This window comes from Lycium barbarum, chromosome 1, assembly GCF_019175385.1.
Source record: "Lycium barbarum isolate Lr01 chromosome 1, ASM1917538v2, whole genome shotgun sequence".
NCBI lineage: Eukaryota > Viridiplantae > Streptophyta > Magnoliopsida > Solanales > Solanaceae > Lycium > Lycium barbarum.
This window is the reverse complement of record NC_083337.1, coordinates 13,565,031-13,582,484: the sequence shown is the minus strand read 5'-3', so window position 1 is coordinate 13,582,484 and position 17,454 is coordinate 13,565,031. Positions and strand designations below refer to the sequence as shown.

The 17,454-nt window shown below is 42.6% G+C and overlaps 1 protein-coding gene across 1 annotated transcript in view; it reads left to right on the top strand.

Moving 5' to 3' along the window:
- The window catches only part of LOC132609777 (uncharacterized), a 21,908-nt gene extending 6,454 nt beyond the window's left edge, over positions 1-15,454 (top strand). Inside the window, exons 4-6 of the mRNA XM_060323929.1 lie at positions 5,966-6,466; positions 10,294-10,773; positions 11,570-15,454. Of these exons, the coding sequence (XP_060179912.1) occupies positions 5,966-6,466; positions 10,294-10,773; positions 11,570-14,506 (3,918 nt within the window). The 3' untranslated portion in view covers positions 14,507-15,454. The remainder of the gene's footprint in view (positions 1-5,965; positions 6,467-10,293; positions 10,774-11,569) is intronic.
- Positions 15,455-17,454: the final 2,000 nt, after the last annotated feature.

The window sequence follows — 17,454 nt, the reverse complement described above, 5'->3', positions numbered from 1 at the left end:
GTTCCCTCTTCTTCTCCGCTCCCCACTCACCCTTGTCCCCCACTTTTATCTCTCTCCCGCTCCTCCCCTTTTTTCAGTACAAAACGACGAAAATAAAAACCTATAAAGAGGAAGAGGAATCAGAGTTGAAAAGGGGGGCTTTTTCTTTTGTTTGATAGCCAAAAATTAGATAGAAGAAGTTTCAAACATCGAAACCCCAAAACTAAGAAGTTTTCAGCCATAGAACTTCTATCGAATCCATTTTTTTTTGGATCTTAATTGCTTTGTTCCGTTTTCATTTCTGTTTGAGTGAGCCGTAGCCTTAGAAACAAGGTTCGACTTCATTATAGACGAAAATCGCACTCAAAAGGGATCCTAGTATCTTGCGAATTCGAGCGTAGATCGAAGATTCAAAATCCCATTTCGCTGCACCTGCAAAAGGTCAGTTAAATCCCATTTGCTTCCTCGTGTTTCAGTTTGATATGTTTGTGTGCTGATATGGTTGGGTTTGATGTTAGCTTAGTTTTGTGATTAAATGAGTCGTTATTGTGTTTTGGCTTAGTTGAAATCTTGTCGGATGTTGCTGTTGTTATTTAGTTTAAGATATTCGGCTTAGTCTGAATGTCATTGGTTTGCACGCTGAGAATTCGATCTAGTAAAATGGTATATATTTAGTTTGTAGTCTGCTAATTTGATTGGTTTTATATTTTAGTTTGTAGTCTGCTAATTATGTGTATGTGCTTGCCCTTTTTAGTTGTGCTGCAGTGGCTCATTTCATGTCTTGTTTTTGGTTAGCCATAGGTTATTTAGCTTATGGCAGCTTAAGCATGTTTGTCTGCTCAAATGATGATTGATCACAGAATAGTTGAATTGCTTAAGTTAACCTGTGGTTTTGCTGGACTACGTCTTTATGTGATATCATATGCTGGTTAGGTTTATGACTATACCCCATATTAATTTCATATAAATCCTGTTGATACAAGCATGTATGCTTATTTGGAGATCTCAGTGGTTCAATATAACATTGAATGTTGTTTCAGTTTGATGTCTCTATGTGATTCATGAATGTATTAATGCTAGTCTAGGTCATATAAAAGGGTTCTGCAGAGTCGTCTGGCTTACCCTTATATGCCTTTTTTCCCCACAGAACACTGAGTAGAGTCAGAGTTGGCCTGGTATGTCCTTGGTGTCTGAATATAGCCATGTCTATCTATTTTCTTGAGGATCTGATTGTCTAAAATGTCCAAACACCTGCTTTACTGATGTATAAGAGTTATCACATGTTGGGGGTGATTACATGAATGCTTGGGCTTTGAACTTCCATTTCATCTTAAGAATTGTGTCTGTCTAATCCTGAAACAGTATGCATACTTGCTACACATATTGTTTGAGACTAATTCCTCTATAATTAGTTAGTGGTATAGGTCATTCTGTAATCTGTTAAGTCCTTCTTTGCTGCCAAAATGCATGATCAGGTTAGTGCCAAGCTTTAGGCTGTTCTGGACTTGGCAACACCCCTGTTATGTTTTAGTTTGTCTCTGTCATCATTAAATAGTTCAGCATGATCATGTTAAGGATTTAAACTGAAGTTTAACTGGTTACATAAGTACTTGAGCCTTAATCTTTGCCTAGCTTCGAACTTTTCCTGTTGAATATCTTCTGTCAATGCAAAGCATACTCTAAGTGTAAGAGATCAGTCTCCTGTTGGTTCATTTAGTAACCAGAGTCCAATGGATTAGGATACCAGTCTCATCTGATCTCCAGATCCTCCATGTGTTAAAGTAAATTGGAAATAATTAATTATGTTTCTTCCCCTCTCTTACTTGTGTTAATCTGTGTGGGTGAACTTGGGAGTCCACAGTTGACCCTGTCCCTTTTCCTTATATGAAAATTAAATCTGTTTTGTTTGAATTTGCATGAGGAATTGCAGGTGATAGTAGGTCCCCTCTAAAACTGAAATATTTTCTTCCTTTGGCACTTTGCATGAAACAGATCCAAAATACATTGAATAAGACCATATGTGATGACATTTCCTGTATCCTTCTGGTTTACCCATACCTGTGATTTGAGTATTTGTCCTTGCCTAAATTAAACAGGAATCTTATATGCCTTTATACTATCATTGCTAGTCTATAGTTTGCCTTCTTTGTGAAACCAGTATTCCCCATGCCTATTCACATGCTAATTCAATTCCCTTATATCATTTGCATATCCTCTAGTCTCTCTCAAATCTCTAAGGGGTTTGAATCTTGTCTATGGGGATAGTTGCTGATGTGGTAACAGTGTTTAGAAATTCACTTCTCTGGATAGATGGTAAGTATGTGATTACAGTGGCAATGTTTGGTCTGAGTTTTGTGTGAATGTTCATTTTCCTGAAACTAAAACTGGAACTGTTTAACTGGTGCTTTCTAAATCAATGTGTATGAATCATTAAGTGATGCAACTTATGAACTAATAATATTACTAATAAGAAGTTTTAGGTGTTGTTCCACCATATTGTGATTGTTGCTTTGCCTGAAACTCAAATTGTGGATCTTTTTTTGATAAACATGATTTAGTCCAGATCCATTCTATTGTGACCCTCATGTAAGCTAACATACTTACTACCTTCATATCATTCCTGAACATGGTCCTGCCTATATCTAATATACGCAAAGATTCCAAAAGATGATTCTGAATTTATCCTGACCATTTGTCGCTTTGCCCTTAACTTCTTGTTGTTATATGCATAGCTGTGATTCTGCTCAGTTCTGCTGAGATTGTTGGCCCTTTGCGACTTGAAATTATCAAATCTATTAATGCCCATCTTAAGTATATATGTCCTAGACTAATTCTTTGAAATACCTGCCTAAATAACATGTTTGCTAGACTATACGTTGAATTATATTATGAATGTTTGGACTGGACTATCTATCACTGCCTGCTATCTTCCTATTTATGACATAAAATGCTGTGAGTTCTGTTTGTTTTGCCTATGTAAGTAGCGAAACTGAGATATAAACTGGCAGTTGTCCTTACGTTGATTAAAACACACGATGTGCAGCTGTTTGAGTTTCTGTCCATGTTTGGGGATTGCCTATTTGTATGTGTGTGGTGGCTAATCTGTGTAGGCATGGGTTATCCTTAAGTATATGCGATATATGCATAATTTATGAAGTTGTTTGAATTCATATTTTTTATGTTTAACCCATTGATCGTATACTAATCCTTCTTTCATTCTTCCGCATGAACCTCGCATACGAGTCCGGAGGACTCGTTCTACTCCGCATTCGGTTTGGGCTAAGGCCTGACGTAAATATCCTCTCCGTGTTAGCCCAACAGCAGTTTAAAAAAAAAAAGGGGAGGCTGCTGGGCTGAAGCCCAGCAGTGACCCAGAGCAGCAGCAGCAGCAGCAGCGGCCCAGCGGAAATAGGGCTGCTGGGCCGATGCCCAACAGTGAACAAGGCCCAACAGCCTCAAAATGGCTGGGTCTATTTGATTCATTCTTTTATTGTCATTATCGTTTGATTGTGTATTATGTGACCAACGTTTTATTTTATCCTTGCTGATTTAGATAAACTTTAAACGAATTAGCGGATTGATCTTAGCTATGGGTAGTTAACTTAAGAAAGAACTAACAATTAATTTCACAAACCATTTCCTTCTCTTTACGTTTTTTTTATTTAAAATGATCAATTTGCAAAATAAATGACATGGCCATATATATGTTCCAAATTAAAGGATTCACATATTCTTATCTTGAGAATTTCGAAACATCATTAACACGCAAACAGAAATTAAAGAACATTTTGAACTTCCAAAAATGCAAAAGTCAATCAATACATCATCGTTTAGTTTGTTTAGTTTGTTTTAACGCAAATTCGCGTTTTCTTTTGCTTACACATTTCATGCGAATTTTATTTTAAATAGCATCATTATTTAAAAATCTTTGCAATAGTTATAAGTTTATTTTTAAATGTCATTCACATTTTTTTATGCGAATTATTATATTTTCTACAAATTTCATTCTAAATAACACCTTCCATTTAAAGCTTAATAATATTTATAAATTTTATGGCATTCGAAGTCTCCCTTTATACAAATTATATTCTTTCCTATAGGTTTTATTAGTATTTTATTTTAAGAACTTTAACGACATTTATAAACTTTTATTTCAAATAGCATTCTAAAATCCCTTCTTGTGCAAATTACTAGTTCCATTTTAAACAACCTTATTATTTGAAGTCCTTTTTATAAGATGACATAAATTGTTATATTCTACAAGTCTCATCTGCACAAGCTATTTTTTCTTAAAATTTAAATACTATATCCAACATTGAATGATTAACCTAAGTTTAGCCGGATAACCGTGTTTAACGGATTCTAAAGGATGCCTAACCCCTTCCCTTTAGGATGATATAGAACCCTTACCTAGAATCACACTGGTTAAGCAGACCATTAACAAAGGTTTAGTTTTAACTTTATCTTAGTTAATAATTAGGTGTCCTAATTCACTGTAAAAATCAATTAGGTGGCGACTCTTTAAAAAAAAGCAACAAAGAATCTCCAATATGTTGTACTCCGCTCTAACCCAGGTTAAAATGGGGTGTGACAGCTTGGCGACTCCGCTGGGGATATTCTAGGTTCTAACCATAATAAATTTAGGTTAATAATTGAATTGTTGGATATTTTGTTGTTTTCTTTATGCTTGCTTTATTGTTGCCTTGTTTGTTTCTTTTATGTTCTTTCAAGTGTTTTGTTTATTATGTAAAATCTTCTATGTAATAATGTGTTACTGCTTTCCCTAAATTGGCATTCCGCTCATATTTCTTCCACTCCTGGAAAATTCACACAAATTCACACACTTAAGCGGTTTCGCGGATCGCGGCCGTGCACTACTAAAATTACCCTTTAGCTGGATTGATCTTGTGGATTTAGTCGATCGGCGGTGCAGTCGACGGCCACAGACTTTCCACTCCCAAGTTGTCCGCTTGGGGGAACCTTGCGTCATAGGAAACCAACTCCTAATCAGCCTAAGATAGAGCTAAACCAAAGCCTTTTATAAGACATGCACGAGCCTAGGAGACTTAATACCCAAGGTGTATTAAGTCCATTAGTAAACCTTTTCCAAACGTCCGAGTGGGTCTACGACCCCGAGCGACAATCATCATGGTATATGCATTGATTTGAAGGATGAATGTGTGTTATGTGGACCCTGTGCTAGTTAGGTAGAACTAACCATTCGTGAACGCAGGTAGCCATGAGTCAACATAATGCCTATCCGAGATTCAGTATGGTTTTGAGCGTCCCTCCCCAACTAAAAGCATGGTGGATTGATTTAGGAGATTACGGACAGCGGGTTGTACGTGGAGCATTGGGACACTTACCGTCTTTGATGGATATCCAGCCCTGCAGAGACATCATCGAGGCTGCAACTGTGTTTTGGGATGAAAAGAGGGTCGTGTTTAGATTTGGCAACATTGAGATGACTCCGTTGTTAGAGGAAATAGGGGGCTATATAGAAAATGTGGCATTATTACGTAAACCAAGAAAATGGCAAAATTGTGGCATGATTATTCCGAGGCAACCTTTACCAAAAGAATTTGCTGACAGCTTCGGGTTCAGAGAGGGTAAAGGTGTGGAATGTTTGCGGAAGTCTATGATACCACTCGAGTATTTGTATCACAGATTCGGTTATCAAAGGAGTTTCGTCGATCATCAGGATGAATTCTTCTCATATGACTCTTGGAAGCAGAAACGGTGCTTCGCTTTCGCAGTATGTTTTTTAGGGACTATAGTATTTCCTAAAGGAACCACAAAAGACATTCACACCCATCTTGTTATTGTAACTAAGGCTCTTTTTGGTGGCATCGACGGGAAACACTACACTTTGGTCCCTATGGTCGTGGCAGATATCTACCGAGCATTAGGGCGTTGTAAGCGCGGGTATAAGCATTTTGAAGGATGCAACTTGCTTCTGCAAATTTGGCTGATGGAACATCTTCAGAAAGTCAACGGGGGTCTAGCATTCCAGAAGCCGACGGGTGAGAATCACATTCTGGGTCATGTTCCAAGCGCTATCTTAACGAGTAGACCATTTGAAAAGCCAAAATGTGTAAAAGAGTGGGTAGAATTTCTTAGCCATTTGGACGACGATTCAATTCAATGGATGTTTAGTTGGTTTCCATCCGAGAGTTTGGTGTTTAGAACGAGGGTTATACCATTCTTAATTCTGATGGGACTTCAAAGCCTGCAACCTTACGCCCCACTAAGAACTTTGAGGCAATCGGGAAGAAAGCAAAACATACCTTTAGTGGCAGATATGGACTATTACCGAGCTGATTACAAGGAAGGGAAAATCCCTTTTTTAAAGGAGGTTATCCGCATGTGGAAACTGAGGGAAACTATGAAAGCAGATTCAGTTGAGCCGAATAGATATCAAGCTGGATGCGAGGACAACTATATGGAATGGCTGGCCGCTGATTTGGAGGAATCAATCAAACCCGGCGTTAGTTTGAAAGATCGGATTAAGGATGGGGAAGCCGAAGCATGCATATTACTCCGACAATTGCGTAAGAAAAGTCTTGTTTCTGAAGCCGAGCATCATGCGCAACTTAAGGAAAAGGAAAGGGAAGCAGAGAATTGGAAGCAGCAAGCACTTAGTTACGAGCAAAGTATGCAAGAGTTGGATACACTTCTGGCTGAACAGGGCGATACTTGTATCAAAGAAGGCATCAAAACAGGGGGTGTTCTAGCTATGTCATACCTTGCCCAGAATCGCCGAAAGATCGATCAGTCAATTCGGGCAACCAAGAGGTTCAAGAGCGACGAAGGGCCATCTTCATTTTAGTTAACTTGTTCAATAGCGATTGTAATAATTTCTTTCGCATTGGGATTGTATTCGTTTTGAGCTTTCAATTAATAGCACACTGGAATGACACATGACTACATATGTTATCCTTCAAATCCACGCTAGGCCTACCTTTGGCACAAAAGGTCCCTTGCATAATAGGACGCATTGATTTCCTTCCGATATGTTTTGTTTGCTATTCAATATATGTTTGTTTGCAATATGTTTTGTTTGCTATTCAATGTATGTTTGCTACGCAATATGTGCTTATTTGCCACGCAACACGTGCTTATTTCAACGTTATCTGCTAAATCTCCATATTATTTTAAACAGCAATCATTCGGACCATACTAACACAGCTTTCTTCATTCTTAAAAGGTTTATTTTTTACTATCCCCCAGAGGTTGATTCGCGTTGACTGTGAACTGGCAGACCACCCATACTTCACGAGATCAAAAGCACGAACGTCCGGCAATATGAATGATTCAGGGGCATCCGAACAGACTGGCTTGGGACTCGTCGCTCTTCCAAGAGAGGAACCTGAGGCTTCAGGAGGGGGAAATGATGAACTCATTGCCCAATTGTTGCAGCAAATGGCCAATATGCAGACCGAAATTGAGCGACTGCGGAATCTCACCAATCTGTCCATCACTTTGAACGCCCCTCACCCTGAGCAAAGAACAAACACAACAATTCCACCATCCTTTTCGCCTGTCGATTCACCCGCTCCACAACCTTCTCCCTCAAACCCTCCGCTTTACACAGTCCATCCAAATACCTCCAACCCCCAACAAACTAACCAACAATCCGCCTCACAGCAGTCAAATCCACAACAAACCATTCCACACCAGATCCACCCGCAACCAACCATCCCGCAACAAACTATCCAACGACAAACCATCCCGCAACAAGCCAACATACAACAAACTACTTCACAACCAAATGACCAGCAACAAGCCAACCTCCAGCAAATTAACTTCCAACAAACCAATTCACAACCTTTCGCTACTCCTTACATTTCTCAACCTGCAGTTACCCAAATTAACCCACATACCCAAAACTACCAAGCAGTTCACCATACACCATTGGCGCATATTGCCAGCCATAACACACAGTATGCGGCAGAAGCTCATCCTTTCACTACCCAGGCACAGGCCTTGCAACATCCAGAAGTTGACCCCTATGAAGAGTTGGAAAGGGAAGCTAGGGCAAGAGCGGACGAAGATGTGGCAAAAGAGCTTCGCAGTCTGAGGGAAGCAGTCAGGAACATCCAAACCAACAGGGGATGTGAAGGACTTGAATATGAAGATCTGTGCATTCACCCGGACATTGAGTTACCTGCTGGATATAAGGTGCCGAAGTTTGACATGTTCGACGGGAAGGGAAACCCTCGGGCTCATTTGAGATCATATTGCGATAAGCTTGTCGGAGTGGGTAAAAATCAAGCTATCAGAATGAAACTGTTTATAAGGAGCCTAACTGGAGAGGCACTCGATTGGTACACATACCAAGACCCGCAGAGGTGGCACAGTTGGGGAGATATGGCCCAGGAATTCATGGACAGATTCAGGTTCAACACTGAGACTATCCCGGACCGGTTTTATTTGATGAAGCTGGAGAGAAAATCAACAGAAACTTTCCGGGAATACGCTATGCGCTGGAGAGCAGAAGCAGCAAAAGTCCAGCCTCCAATGGCAGAGAGTGAAATGACGATGCTTTTCGTACAATCTCTAAAGGACCCCACATATTATGAGAGAATGTTAAGTGTCATTGGGCAGAAGTTTGCTGAAGTCATCAGGATGGGGGACTTCATAGAAGAAGGGATAAAAACAGGAAGAGTTACAAATCTTGCGGCTTTGCAGGCCACAAGTAAGGCCATTCAGGCAGACCCTGCTAAGAAGAAGAGAGACGGAGTATCCCCAGTCATGGCCGTCCAAGATCAAAAACCAACCCAAAAATCAACCCACCAACATTTCTCACCTCAGCCCTCGCACTACAGCCAGTACACTCAAACACCTCAGCCTTATTACCAACCCCCACCTACCCCTCTTCCCGTCTATCACACTCAGCCAGCATATTATTCACCTCGAACCCCTTCCTACCAAAACCCAACACAACACCGTCCAACCTATGCAACGCAACCCCAGTACCATTCACCAAACCGCCCACAAAACACCCCTAGACCACGCCCAAATGTTGAAAGAAGACCAACCAGAACTTACACACCATTAGCCGAGCCTTTAGCCCAACTGTACGAGAGGCTGAAAATGGCAGGGATACTCCAACCAATTCAAGGAAGAACTCCTGATCCTATCCCAGGATGGTATGACGAGACTAAACATTGTGCATATCATTCGGGAATTGCAGGGCATGATACTGGAAACTGTTTTGCTCTCAAGGATAGAGTTGAGGCATTAATCAAGGAAGGAGTCATACAGCTTAAGGAAGCTCCCCCGAACATAAACAACAATCCGTTACCGAATCACTGCAATGCAGATGCGCACATGATCACTATTGACGAAGATTACAATCTGGAGGGGACCATCGTCCCGGTTAAGAAAAGAGATAAGGTCGAATCGTCAGCTTGTGTTGCTCCCGTAATCACAGTTCAAATGAGGGCCCCGTTCGAAGTACTCACTCCAAGGCCCAAGATCACAGCTTTCGTTGCCCCAGCACCTTCTCACAGCACCAAAACGGTCCCCTGGGACTATCAATCCGGGGTAAAGGACAAAGAAAAAGGAAGAATAGTTGTAGAAACCGTTGCCACCGGGATAACTAGATCTGGACGATGCTATGCCCCCGAAGAGGTGGCACGAGGGGCGCCAAGCAAGGAGAATGGCTCGAAGAAAACTATTACAGACGCTGAAGTCGAAGAATTCTGGAGGAAAATGCCGACGAAGGAATACTCTGTTGTAGAACAGCTGAAGAAAACGCCAGCTCAAATTTCCTTATTCGCATTATTGATGAGTTCTGAAGCTCATAGGAGTGCTTTAGTGAAAATACTGAATGAAGCCTATGTTCCGGCCGAGACTTCCAGTGAAAAATTGTCGGCTATGGTAGGGGAGATCCTCGAGGCCCACCGGGTCTCTTTTCATAATGACGAGCTGCCACCTGAAGGTTTGGGGCATAACAAGGCATTAAACATTACTATCAGATGCAGGGATAAGTTCATCTCCAAAGTATTGGTCGACGGGGGTTCAGCTGTGAATATATGTCCTGTCGTTACTCTACGAGCTTTAGGGATCGATGTTGGGAAACTCCACGGCAGTCAGGTCAGTGTCACAGGTTTTGACGGAGCCCGAAGAGAGGTTGTCGGAGAGATCGATTTATTTCTAGAGATTGGGCCTGTGGAGTTCATGGTGAAATTCCAAGTAATGGACATATCTACTAGTTACAACTTGCTGATTGGGAGACCATGGATCCACATGGCTGGTGCGGTCCCTTCCACTTTGCATCAGAGTTTGAAGTTCGTGTGGAATCATCAGGAAGTGGTAATCCATGGAGAAGGCAACAATTCCCTCTACCCGGAAGTTTCGATTCCTCCTATTGAGAGTGTGGAAAGACTAGACGGATCTGTTTTCCACATCAAAGAGATTGTGTGTGCTGTTCAAGCAGGGAAAATAAAATTGCCACAAGCGCTTATGATGGTGGCATGGGAAATGCTGAAGAACGGTTTCCGACCCGGTCAAGGCCTCGGTTTGAATTCGAATGGGATTGTGGAACCAATCCAACTGCCCGGACACAACCATACTTTCGGTCTCGGATATGAGCCCACCCCTGAGGAGATTGCTTTAGCCAGTCTCAAAAGAAGAAGTGCTAGTCCCTTGCCGAAGCCTGTTCCGCTCCTGAATCAATCATTTCTCAGGGATTCCGCTGCCCAGGCGTCAGAAGAAAAGCTGGAAGACGACCTCCTAGAAAATTTTAAGAACTTATTCATCATCGAAGGAGAAGCAGAGTGCAGCATGGTTTCAAGTGGATGTTCCGAAGACCCGACTATCCGGGTTGCAGAGCCAGGATGTCGTCTGAACAATTGGACTTGTACCCCGCCCCCGTTTCTTCGGGAGTCTTGGTAGACAAAACTGTATTCAGTATTTTATGAAACAGACACGATTCAAAATTGAGGCTTGAATCGTGCCTATGCTTTTGTTGTTTTGCCTCCCAACTATTGAAGTTTAAATGCAATTTTCCAGCCATGCTTTTATCTATGTTTTCCATCTTTATTTAATCAATTTTTCTTTTATTTTCAGCAGTCAAATTAATAGATCTGCTGATACCTCGAATGTGACACATAGTGAAACGAGCGAGCCCGTAGGAAATGCCGAACAAGATGATGAAGAATGCGAAGAAGATATGCGACCTGAAGGATTAACTAAAGATTATGAATATTTTGAAAATAAGCCAAAACCAAATTTGGATGAAACAGAAATCATAAATTTGGGTAATTCAAAAATCATGATGGAAGTAAGAATCAGCGTCCACTTAACTCCGTCACAGAGGGAGAAATTGATCAAACTTTTGAAAGAGTACATAGATGTGTTCGCCTGGTCTTATGATGATATGCCCGGATTAAGCACTGACATTGTTTCACACAAGTTGTCTCTTGATCCATCCTGTCCTCCGATAAAGCAAAAGAAAAGAAACATTAAATCAGACTTGAGTTTGAAAATCAAGGAGGAGATCTCTAAACAGTTCGATGCAAAGGTCATACGAACTACGATGTACCCCACTTGGCTAGCCAATATCGTTCCCGTGCCTAAGAAGGATGGCAAAGTTAGAGTGTGCGTGGATTACCGAGATCTCAACAAAGCCAGTCCAAAAGACGACTTTCCCCTCCCGAATATTCATATGCTTATTGATAATTGTGCAAAGCATGAGTTGCAGTCTTTCGTTGATTGCTACGCAGGATATCACCAAATCCTAATGAATGAGGAAGATGCAGAGAAAACAGCATTCATCACACCTTGGGGGGTGTACTACTATCGGGTGATGCCTTTCGGGCTCAAAAACGCAGGAGCTACCTACATGAGAGCCATGACCACCATTTTCCATGATATGATCCATAAAGAGATTGAAGTCTATGTGGATGATATCATCATCAAATCACGAAAGAGCTCAGACCATCTAACGGATTTAAGAAAGTTCTTCGACAGGTTGAGGCGATATAATCTGAAGTTGAACCCCGCAAAATGTGCATTTGGAGTACCTGCAGGGAAATTGTTGGGTTTTATTGTGAGCAGAAGAGGCATAGAGTTAGATCCCTCGAAGATAAAAACCATTCAGGAATTGCCCGCTCCAAAGAGTCGGAAAGATGTGATGAGTTTCCTCGGGCGCCTCAACTACATCAGCCGATTTATAGCACAATCAACGGTGATATGTGAACCAATAATCAAGTTATTGAGGAAGGATGCTCCTACCACATGGACTGAAGATTGCCAAAGGGCCTTTGACAAAATCAAAGAGTATTTGTCTAGCCCGCCTGTTTTGGTGCCTCCAGAAGCTGGAAGACCTTTGTTATTGTATTTGTCCGTATCAGAAAATGCTTTTGGGTGTGTATTAGGACAGCATGATGAGACAAGAAAGAAGGAGCGAGCGATATATTACTTGAGTAAAAAGTTCACACCTTACGAGGCACGGTATACGTTATTGGAACGCACCTGTTGTGCTTTGACATGGGTTGCACAGAAGTTGAGACATTATTTGTCTGCATATACTACTTACCTCATTTCGAGGATGGACCCACTCAAGTACATCTTCCAGAAGCCTATGCCTACGGGGAAGCTAGCTAAGTGGCAAATGTTGTTGAGCGAGTTTGACATTGTGTATGTTACTCAAAAGGCTGTCAAAGGGCAGGCGATAGCTGATCATCTTGCAGAGAATCCTGTGGACAAGGAATACATACCCCTTAAAACTTATTTCCCGGATGAAGAAGTGTTGTTCATCGGGGAAGGCATCGCAGAAGAGTACCCGGGGTGGAGGCTGTTCTTCGACGGGGCGGCAAATTCTAAAGGGGTCGGCATTGGAGCAGTTTTGATTTCAGAGTCAGGCCAGCACTATCCCATTTCAGCCAAAATCAAGTTCCCGTGTACCAACAATATGGCAGAATATGAGGCTTGTATTCTCGGCCTCAGAATGGCAGCTGACATGCATATACAAGAGCTTCTGGTTATAGGCGATTCAGACTTGCTGGTTCATCAAGTGCGAGGCGAATGGACAACTAAGAACGGGAAGATACTTCCGTACTTGCACTGCGTAAAGGATTTGTGTAAGAGATTCATTAAGGTCGAATTCAAACACGTTCCAAGGACACAGAACGAGTTCGCTGATGCTTTGGCCACGTTGTCTTCTATGATTCAGCATCCAGACAAGAACCGCATAGATCCTATCAAGATAAACGTGCACGATCAACATGCACATTGCTTCTATGTGGACGAAGAGCCTGATGGGGAACCTTGGTACTACGACATTAACAAATATCTTAAGACCGGAGACTATCCGGAAGGGGTAACTAGTGTTCAGAAGAAAACGCTTCGGAGATTAGCAAACCATTTCTTCCTAAGCGGAGAAATCCTGTATAGGAGGACTCCGGAGTTAGGATTATTAAGATGTGTTGACGCTAAAGAAGCGGCTCGTTTGATTGAAGAAGTGCATGGCGGCACATGTGGGCCTCATATGAATGGCTTTACACTGGCCAAGAAGATCCTTCGCGCAGGCTATTTCTGGATGACTATGGAGTCCGATTGTATCCGTTTTGTGCAGAAGTGTCACCGATGTCAGATTCATGGTGATTTGATTCGAGTTCCGCCAAATGAATTAAATGTGACAAGTTCTCCGTGGCCTTTCGCAAGTTGGGGTATGGATGTCATCGGTCCTATCGAGCCAGCAGCATCGAATGGGCACAAGTTCATTTTGGTAGCCATTGATTATTTCACAAAGTGGGTGGAAGCATCTTCACATAAGTCGGTAACAAAGAAGGTGGTAGCGGATTTCGTTCGGAGCAACATTATTTGCCGATTCGGAGTCCCGGAGTCAATCATAACGGATAACGGCGCTAACCTTAACAGTGGTCTAATGCAGGAGATTTGCGATACCTTCAAGATTACTCATCGCAATTCCACTCCTTATCGCCCTCAGATGAATGGGGCAGTTGAAGCAGCCAATAAAAACATCAAGAGAATACTGAGGAAGATGATCGATAATTACAAGCATTGGCACGAGAAACTGCCGTTAGCTCTTCTCGGGTATCGCACTACCGTGAGAACTTCAACAGGGGCAACACCCTATCTTTTGGTCTACGGGACAGAAGCGGTGTTACCTGCTGAGGTAGAAATACCCTCTTTGAGAATCATCCAAGAAGCTGAGTTAAGTGACGCTAAGTGGACGCAGAATCGATACGAACAATTGATGCTCATTGATGGAAAGAGATTGAATGCCGTTTGTCATGGACAACTTTATCAGAATAGAATGGCCAGAGCTTTCAACAAGAAAGTAAGACCGAGGCAATTCAAAACGGGGCAATTGGTACTGAAACGCATATTCCCATGTCAAGATGAAGCTAAAGGAAAATTTGCACCTAACTGGCAGGGACCTTATATGGTTCATCGAGTATTGACTGGAGGAGCGTTAATCCTAGCAGAAATGGATGGCGAAATTTGGCCGAAAGCTATCAACGCAGATGCCGTCAAGAGATATTATATTTAGAAGCCTTCTTTATTTGTATGTAATATCCCGCAACACTTATTCATGTAATGACACTACTCCCCGTGGCGGGATGCATGACAAACCTATATCAGTTTAGGTCTTTTGGGTATAATTCCAATCAATATCCTTTGGCTTGTAATATGAACTACGCCTGACCTGATTCCCATGGGGGATACGTAGGCGGCCCGCATAGGCCTCGGTCACATCACTTCAAAATTCCAATTTTATTTCCGCTTGTAATTTGAACTACGCTCGACCTGATTCCCCTAGTGGGATACGTAGGCAGCCTATGTAGGCTCGGTCTCGCCATTTTGAAAAGATCAACATCCCTTGCACCAGAAACTGGGACAATTTTTTTTAAAAGGGATCACCGTAAGACAACATCGACAGACTCGGGAGAATATTGTTCGACAGAGTCTTCGGGCAGAAGAAAACTTCGGAAAAGGGGCATTCGCTTTGTTTCACAATGTGTCACAGTTCCGAGTTCAGCAAAATTATTTATCACCATACATATAGTTTACTATGTCTATTTTTTTTTTTTTTTTTTTTTTTTTTTTTTTTTTTCTCGAAATAATGTGATTCTAATCAGACTGTTTACTAGTCGGCCAAGACTTAAAATGAGCGGAGGTTACAAGTCCATACGAAGCTGGAGGCACGAAGCGCAAGAGCCAGATCCCCAAGTCAACGCGAATCAACCCCCTCCCCAAACTTACAAATTTTCTTTGGATGCAGGTTGCCAAGTTGCAGGAGCGAAATAGGCACGACCTTGAAATGATGGCGCGTCAAACGGTTTGAGCATTCTTCTATCAATTATGTCTTCAAATATAAATAACTTTCGGCGATCACCATAAGCTAATCTTGCAAATTATTTTTTTTCAAATATATATCAACGCACAAATATTTTGAATTGCTTTCGAATACATTGCTTTTATTTTTTGCCACTGCGTGTGCTTACAGCCGCATTGCACTGCACCTGCATTAATCATCGTTTTTCATATGATGCATGAGCTGCGCACCGCTCTTCACATCGCTTTCATATCTACTGGGCCATGCACCGCCCTTTTAAATTTCTGCATAAGGCCATGCACCGCCTTTCATATGATGCATGAGCTGCGCACCGCTCTTCGCATCGCTTTCATATTTACTGGGCCATGCACCGCCCTTTTAAATTTCTGCATAAGGCCATGCACCGCCTTTCATATGATGCATGGGCTGCGCACCGCCCTTTGCATCGCTTTCATATTGCCTGGGCCATGCACCGCCCTTTTTAAATTTCTGCATAAGGCCATGCACCGCCTTTCATATGATGCATGAGCTGCGCACCGCTCTTCGCATCGCTTTCATATTTACTGGGCCATGCACCGCCCTTTTAAATTTCTGCATAAGGCCATGCACCGCCTTTCATATGATGCATGGGCTGCGCACCGCCCTTTGCATCGCTTTCATATTGCCTGGGCCATGCACCGCCTTTTTTAAATTTCTGCATAAGGCCATGCACCGCCTTCCATATGATGCATGGGCTGCGCACCGCCCTTTGCATCGCTTTCATATATTACATGGGCCATGCACCGCCCTTTGTAAATTTCTGCATAAGGCCATGCACCGCCTTTCATATGATGCATGAGCTGCGCACCGCTCTTCGCATCGCTTTCGTATTGTCTGGGCCATGCACCGCCCTTTTAAATTTCTGCATAAGGCCATGCACCGCCTTTCATATGATGCATGGGCTGCGCACCGCCCTTTGCATCGCTTTCATATTGCCTGGGCCATGCACCGCCCTTTTAAATTTCTGCATAAGGCCATGCACCGCCTTTCACATGATGCGTGAGCTGCGCACCGCTCTTCGCATCGCTTTCATATTGTCTGGGCCATGCACCGCCCTTTTAAATTTCTGCATAAGGCCATGCACCGCCTTTCATATGATGCATGAGCTGCGCACCGCTCTTCGCATCGCTTTCATATTGTCTGGGCCATGCACCGCCCTTTTAAATTTCTGCATAAGGCCATGCACCGCCTTTCATATGATGCATGAGCTGCGCACCGCTCTTCGCATCGCTTTCGTATTGTCTGGGCCATGCACCGCCCTTTTAAAATTTCTGCATAAGGCCATGCACCGCCTTTCATATGATGCATGGGCTGCGCACCGCCCTTTGCATCGCTTTCATATTGCCTGGGCCATGCACCGCCCTTTTAAATTTCTACATAAGGCCATGCACCGCCTTTCATACATTACATGGGCCATGCACCGCCCTTTTAAATTTCTACATAAGGCCATGCACCGCCTTTCATACATTACATGGGCCATGCACCGCCCTTTGTAAATTTCTGCATAAGGCCATGCACCGCCTTTCATACATTACATGGGCCATGCACCGCCCTTTGTAAATTTCTGCATGAGGCTGAGCACCACCTTTCATACGTTACATGGGCCATGCACCGCCCTTTTAAATTTCTGCATGGGTTGCGCACCGCCCTTAGCACCGCCTTCCATATGTTACATGGGCCATGCACCGCCATTTTTAAATTTTTGCATAAGACATCGCACCACACCTGCCCTGTCTTGTTATTATTTTATTAATGCCCTGCATATGCTCGCAGCCGCATTGCACCGCACTTGCGTCGCTATATTTCAATATTTATTCTTCCTGACTATTTTCATCTAGTTTTTAGTTTCGCAGGAGCTTTAGCGCAACGTGGAACTATTTCTTCGGCAGCGAACTGGGGCAATACGTCGGGAAGGACAAGCAGACTTCCCGACAAGGGTCAAAGATCTACCTCGAACACTCGGCTCCAAATTCAAATTTCCCGTTCACATTCCAGCACAATCAATTTTTAGGGTTCTATCACAATACCCAGTGTCATCATAATTCGACACTGGGACAATATTTTTTGCGAAGATTCGCATCAAATCATGAGTTGCCAGTCATAGGTGCCGTAGTCTTCCCAGA